Genomic DNA, 7,407 nt, shown 5'->3' with positions numbered 1-7,407 from the left:
AAAAACGTATGTAACAGACAGACTATGGACTTAGTCTGTAACTAATTATTGTAGATAGTTCCAGACACATTTGAATGTCTTCATTATGATAAGAGATTCTCGATATGAAATCAGTTCCCTGTTCCTTTTAGAGATTCTCTCAACTGAACCATCCATTTGTGGTAAGGATCATCATGATTCTCTAGGTATGTGTTTACTTAAGGAGTATAAAAATTAAAAATTATTACCTAATACTAAGGGCATACTTCTATAGTCCTTTGTAATTTACAAAGTACTTTTCTAGGCAGTGTGTCATCTAGTATCATGATGATGGTAAATGACTGGTTCGAGGTCATAGGAGTAGGAAGATAAAGGACTCAAGACTTAATTGGCTTCTTGATTTGTTCTTATAATACACAAATCTTGGCTAAAGAATTAATGTTTTACACTTTTTCTGCAGTTACTGTTATTTAGAACATGGAGATAGTGGCAACCTTTAAAAAACCTACTAGAATTAAAATTGAGGCTTCGAACATAATCTCAACTTGTTTTTACTTTTTGTTTTTATTTTAGGAAAAGAGAACCTTCCCCCTACACCCAATTATTTTAGTCCCAAGGTTGGCAAACTTTGCTCGTGAAAGCCCTGATAGCAAATATTAGGCTTTGCAGGCCATGCGGTCTCTGTTGCAATTCATCAACTTTGCTGTTCGAGTGTGAAAGCAGCCATAGATAGATAATATAAAAACGAATATGCATGCCTGGTTCCAATAAAACTTTATGGACACTGAAATTTAAATTACATACAATTTCCATGTGTTACAAACTATTTGTTTTTGATTTTCAAATATGTAAAAAGATAAAAACATTTTTAACCCACGGGCCATATCAAAACAGATGGCAGGCCAGACTTGGCCTACAGACCTTAGTCTGCCACCCCCTGTTCTATCTAGGAAAGGGGAGGGCCCTAATCTTGGCTAGGATGATGAAGGAAGAAGAGCCGGTGGTTATTACGCACTTGAGTTGATAATTCTGTGGTTAAGAGTGTGGTGGCTGGTTCTTCCCAATACTATCTTTTTGTCTTGATATTTTCCACTCATTTTAGTCAAAATTTGGTGACTTCATTTCCATATCTCGCAGTGAGAAATCTTATGACTAGCGAGCATGCGGTTTAGAAATTACAGTGATATGGTCACTATAGACAGAAAGACGTTTTGATGTGTTCTCTTAATTGCTTCCGGTATGCAAAGCATGCCTTGTAGTTTTTCTCCATGTGAGGTTAAGTTCTGTGTGAACTAGTATATGTCCCATACAGTTTCTAGCCTAAAGCTAAATAGCCAAGCAACATTCATGAAATTACATACTTGTTATTGACTGGTAAGGAGACAACTAGAAATCCTATACCTACAAATCTGATTTTAAGAGGGGCTAAAGTTATGCTTTTTGCACACTAAACAATAAATACTATTAGGTCCGTGACCATACATGTTTCTACAGACTGTCATAGATGCTGGCTTTCTAGTTGGCATGCTATCACTAAATAACATCCAGAAACTGAACTTCTTCAAGCTCTTCAATCCCACTATATAGCAAACCCCTTCCCAAGAGATTTCTCAGAGCTTTCCCTTCTGACAGTTAAAACTCAACATGCAAACATTCTCCCTCAGAGAACTCCTGGTACTTTGCTATTGAAAACTGGGAGGGACAAGGCCAATTTAAATATGCAGAACCTCAGAAGTTCAGTTCAAGTTTAGTCTCTTCTAAGGGGCAGTTCCTTTGGTCTGCTTGTGCTCACAAGGAGGCGGAGTTACTTGAACATAAATTCTGGATTGCCCCCTTCCTGTTGTTTTTAGTCTTATTTTAGCTTTCTGGTTTTACCTTTCCGGGCTGAGTCAATATAGGTGGGTGTGGCCATGAACTCTCAGGACGTTGGATTCTAAAGGTGGATTGAACTTCTGCCTTCACTTTCTCTATGTTCCTTACAGACCTGCCCGCCCTGTAGCCACATACAAACCAGCGATAGACAAGGCATGGCAGAGGCAAAACATGGCTTTGGAGGAATTTTCTTAAGGCTTCTGAGGCTTGAGGTGCTTGAGTACCAATCCAAGTATTAGGAAAATCCTATTTTTTACAACGAAAAACTAATGTCTAGCTGCCGTCTAATTTTTTTTTTTCTTTAAAATAAGTGAGACAGACCATGCTGGACCAAACCAGAATGCCGAAAAATAAAAAATAAGTAAATAAACAAGCAAATAAATAAATGCATTTTTATTTAGGAAATGGATACTTCTAAGTAAGTCCAATAAAATTAAAAATTAAAAAGTTAACCCTGAAATTGATATAATTAGTTAAATCCAGAGAGGTAATAAGTTCATTTTTAATATCTGGATGCTTCACATACTCCTTACGTCATAAGTTTTAATAATGCATTTAAATTGCTGTCTTCGCCAACATTCTTCATTAACATTTTTCTCAGAAAAAGATAGCTATTAGAAAAATTGAAAGGCACATTTTTAAAAAATGCTGAGATTCCTTAGCTAATTATGCAGAGGACTCATGATATTATATCTATATATCTTCGCATATACGTAAACAAATCCTCTTCAACTTGGAGAGTTTATTTTTCTACAAATTTTTCGTAAGTATTTTTTTTGTTTCCATTCAAAACTGGTATATTAAACCCCTACCATTTTTATAAAGTTGTTCACAAACTGTAAAAATAATTACTTTTGATTTAAATAAATAGGGTGAATTTTAATTAAATTCATCCAGTATAGCCAGATATGACGGCAAAATGATGGGAATTGCAAATAACAATCTCAGTCTCTGTCAATCGTGTTATTTATTGTTTGGATGAAGATGTGAAACTGGCTCATTACATGTCAACTCTGATCACTTTATTTCTACTAAGGCCTTGCTGCATCCCAGTTCTTATTTCATTTGATATGTGGAAGAAGCTCCATCCACAGGTATAACCCACTTGTGTAAAAGCTAGTAGTAGCCTTTCCCAGCTGTCTCACTCCTCCCTAAGGGAAGTAAGTGGCTTAATCTGATTGTTGAGTATGGAAGGAGTAAGGGACAGCCCAGCTCCTTCCTTCCTCTTTCTGCTGGCAGTGGCTTCCACCACAGAGCCGATACCTATCACACCTTGAGAAGGAGCATGCTCTGTACGTGCAGGGGAGGCTGGCCCTACTTCGCTGCTAATTAGAATTGATAAGTCTGTTTAATACTGGAGAACATAAATTATGAAGCCCACTTCTCTATAGACATAAGCCCTGTTCTTCATATCAGCTTCATGAGTATACAGGTGATATTTTGGTTTCTCATCACTTTCCTTCTGATTCATTTTCCAATTGGTTCAGAAATTAGCCTGGAAAGAAAAGCACTGTTTGTAACTTTGTCCCCTGGACCTCCAATGAAAGTGTCTACCAGGGGTTCGCGGGTATGGAATAATCCAAATAATTTTCTTGAAGTTATAGTTGGTTTGGTTTCAGAATTGCTTTTTTTTTTGACCCATATAAGGATTGTTTTTAAGAACAACCATTAGCATTTCTAGAACAGCTTAAGATAGTTTACATCTGTTTTTATATACAAAGGGCTAGGCGAGTACTTAATACTCTAGAATAAAAAGGTGGTCTGAGTGTCATGCTAGTTCCCTTCCTGATGCAATGTTATCTGCTAAACCCAGGTCATATGAACATCTTGCTTCAGAATTATAAAACCAGCTGTAGGAGAATTTTCTGTCTTTTGTTCATTATATTAAAATGGGGGGGATAACTTTTAAGTATGCCTCCCTTTTAATACTGTCATAAAAGTTTTCCTATCATCATTCACACCTGAGGGACAAGTTGCCTAATAGCCTTATTTAAGCCAAATTGAAAAAAATAAAATCTAGGGTGACCAACCCAGGATGTTTTCTAAAAACTGGGATGTTACTGGGATATGAAACTTTCATCACCAAAATTGAGACCATCTGTGGCAGAGCGGGACAAACTGGTTGCCCTCCAACACATACTTACACATCACTTCAGCTGTTCTATCCAGCAAGGACATTAACTTAAATATTGAACTTGCTGAAAACAAGCTCTTTGTATTGGCCACGATATAACAAACTGTCATCCTGTGATACGTGCTTATCGAGGCCTTCTGATTGATGATAAGGCTTAATACGTATATGCCCAATTTTGACTGTATGGAGCACACTCACAGTTTTTTTTTTTCTAACATTCTTTACTATGCAGGTTTGTGATTCAGACACCATGCTTGACCCAGCTTCATCTGTGGAGATGGTAAAAGTTTTAGAAGAGGACCCCATGGTTGGAGGTGTCGGTGGAGATGTCCAGGTGCATATGGCTTCACTTTTTGTATGAATCACTTTTAGTAGCGCTCTTACTCACTGATTCATTGACCATGCATTTACTACACAATAAACTCTGTGACAGGTATTGTTTTTGATGCTAGAGACACGTTAGAATGTGCCGTGCCTTAGACCCACTTTACTGCCTCTTCTGTCAAATTGAAATAATTTAAGTTTCTTTGCTTAATCTTAAGTTATAACTCATGTCTGTAGTGGTTGATAAATTATATACAACATAATGTAAATGTGTAATGATTTCCACCAGATCTTCTTGAGCCATAATTTACTGTTCTGGAAAACTCTAATGTTGGAGTTCATTTAGTTGCAAATGAACTAAAGTGTAGCAAAAGATGGATCCTATATCTCATACTTATGTAATTAAAAGTAGAACTAATATGTGGTTAATCAAAAATCTAAACTGGAAAACAAAGGAAGAAAAGAGAAACAACTCAAATTTATACTAGTGAGACAGGCAAGCAAAAAGCAATTAATAAGTGGGTTTTCTAATTATTATTCTCACTAATTATTATTTATTTCCCATTATCTGGTATGTAATGGAGAAACAATTAGTGAAACAAATATTAATGAAGGCAATTTGAAATTTGTGGAATGGGAAAATGAATATGAAAATATGTAAAGATTAAAATGAATTTTTTGCAAGTATGAGATTAGATTTGAGCAAAAGGTGAAAAGCACACTGAAATTTTATTTAAAATTTACTGTGTTGCTTTATAACCCATTCTCTATATGCGTGGTGACGGTGAAGACAAAGAAAATGCACTGCAATGGACAAAAATTAACCCGGTGTTAAAAAGGAAATGTGGAAAATCCAGATGAACACTAAACGAAATTGAGACAGAGGGAAGAATTTAGAAATATTGCCAAGAAAAATCTGATAATTTTGAATAGCCTTTCCACAGAGCATTATTTCAGGATTCAGCTTTTGTGGGGAGGCCAGAGTAAACCCTTTTATCACTGGCATTGCAAAAAAGTGGGGAGGAGAAGGAAAATTTATAGCCAAGGATTGGCTGAATTGGAAATGAACCAGAACAGGAGGGAATAGGACTGAAAACTTTCAAACCTTTAATGGCAGGAAAGCGTGTCTGGAGAGAAGAATTTAGGGACTGAGAACTAAAGCCTAAAAGAAAAAAAATCTCAATATTATAGCATAACAACAAAAAGCATAGCAAAATGAGGACAGAGCAATGACGTAGAAAAAATATTCATCATCGAAGAGTCCCAACACATGCACACAACTTATCAAATTAATCTAGTAAGATAGGATCAGAGAAAATAAAACATAATCTTGTCAAAAAGAGGAAGAAAGCCAAAGTAAGAGGACCAAATAACAAACCTCACCCCAGACAGTAACCTCACAATTTGTTGGTATTTTTCGCCAAGGCTTATCTTTTGTTTACTTATGTTTTCTTTCTTGCAGATTTTAAACAAGTATGACTCCTGGATCTCCTTCCTCAGCAGTGTGAGATACTGGATGGCTTTTAACATAGAAAGGGCCTGTCAGTCTTATTTCGGGTGTGTCCAGTGCATTAGTGGACCTCTGGGGATGTACAGAAACTCCTTGCTGCATGAATTTGTGGAAGATTGGTACAATCAGGAATTTATGGGCAACCAGTGCAGTTTTGGTGACGACCGGCATCTAACGAACCGAGTGCTGAGTCTGGGCTATGCAACAAAATACACAGCTCGATCCAAGTGCCTTACGGAAACGCCTGTAGAATATCTCAGATGGTTAAACCAACAGACCCGTTGGAGCAAGTCGTACTTCCGAGAGTGGCTGTACAATGCCATGTGGTTTCATAAACATCACTTGTGGATGACCTACGAAGCGGTGATCACTGGATTCTTCCCTTTCTTTCTCATTGCCACGGTAATCCAGCTCTTCTATCGGGGTAAAATTTGGAACATCCTTCTCTTCTTATTAACTGTCCAGTTAGTAGGTCTCATAAAATCATCCTTTGCCAGCTGCCTTAGAGGAAATATCGTCATGGTCTTCATGTCCCTCTACTCGGTGTTGTACATGTCGAGTTTACTTCCCGCCAAGATGTTTGCAATTGCAACGATAAACAAAGCTGGGTGGGGCACATCTGGAAGGAAAACGATCGTTGTTAATTTCATAGGACTCATTCCAGTATCAGTTTGGTTTACAATTCTCCTGGGTGGTGTGATTTTCACCATTTATAAGGAATCTAAAAAGCCATTCTCAGAATCCAAACAGACAGTTCTAATTGTTGGAACGTTGCTCTATCTATGCTATTGGGTCATGCTTTTGACTCTATATGGGGTTCTCATCTATAAATGTGGCAGGCGGAAGAAGGGACCACAGTATGACATGGTGCTTGATGTATGATGTTGCATTGTTTGATGTTTGCAATCAGACATGCAGACACACACAAAACTTTAGTTCCTCTAGGGACTGTACGGTATCGTGGCATCAGATAATGCCGCCAGAGGAGACCTATCACTGCTGCTGGGACTTGAACAAAGATATTTCTATGGGTTTATTTTGATTCTGCCAAAGTAAAATGATAACATCAACAAGAAGAAACTCAGATTGAAACTGTTATTTCTATGAAAATGGGAAGTCTTCTTTATTTATGCACTTTTTCCTTACTGTACATCCACCTAACAGTGTTTTTGCCCTATATACCTCACTAGCCATGCTTTACGTGGGTTATCATGGAAGAAAAGGATTTTGGAAACTCAAGGAAAAGTTCTTACAACATATACAACCTAACTTATGGACTGTGTTGATAGTTATTATTTTTTTTTTTTTTTAGGGAGGATTTTTCTGTTTAACTTTACCAAATGAAATGCCAAAGGAAATTTTAAAGGCCGTTGGCTGTGCTGTATTTTTATATAATTGTACTGTGTTTTAAAATTTTGTATGCCAATTTTTAAAACAAAATTTGCATATTCTATATTTTACTTCTCTGCCAAAATACACCTGTTCTTTTTTTTTTTTTTAATAAAATAGGTTCTGAAAAAATTCAAACTTATAAAAAACCTACCCAAAATGTGAAGCTTGGTTGACTGATGTTCATGATAGAAAGAAT

At 36.7% G+C, this 7,407-nt stretch overlaps 1 protein-coding gene across 1 annotated transcript in view; it reads left to right on the top strand.

Annotated features, from left to right (window-relative positions):
- Positions 1-7,148, top strand: part of HAS2 (hyaluronan synthase 2) — a 26,310-nt gene extending 19,162 nt beyond the window's left edge. Inside the window, exons 3-4 of the mRNA XM_011360767.2 lie at positions 4,218-4,319; positions 5,772-7,148. Of these exons, the coding sequence (XP_011359069.1) occupies positions 4,218-4,319; positions 5,772-6,701 (1,032 nt within the window). The 3' untranslated portion in view covers positions 6,702-7,148. The remainder of the gene's footprint in view (positions 1-4,217; positions 4,320-5,771) is intronic.
- Positions 7,149-7,407: the final 259 nt, after the last annotated feature.

This window comes from Pteropus vampyrus, unplaced genomic scaffold, assembly GCF_000151845.1.
Source record: "Pteropus vampyrus isolate Shadow unplaced genomic scaffold, Pvam_2.0 Scaffold59, whole genome shotgun sequence".
Lineage (NCBI taxonomy): Eukaryota > Metazoa > Chordata > Mammalia > Chiroptera > Pteropodidae > Pteropus > Pteropus vampyrus.
Note: the sequence above shows the minus strand (reverse complement) of the source record. Positions and strands in the feature narration are given on the sequence as shown.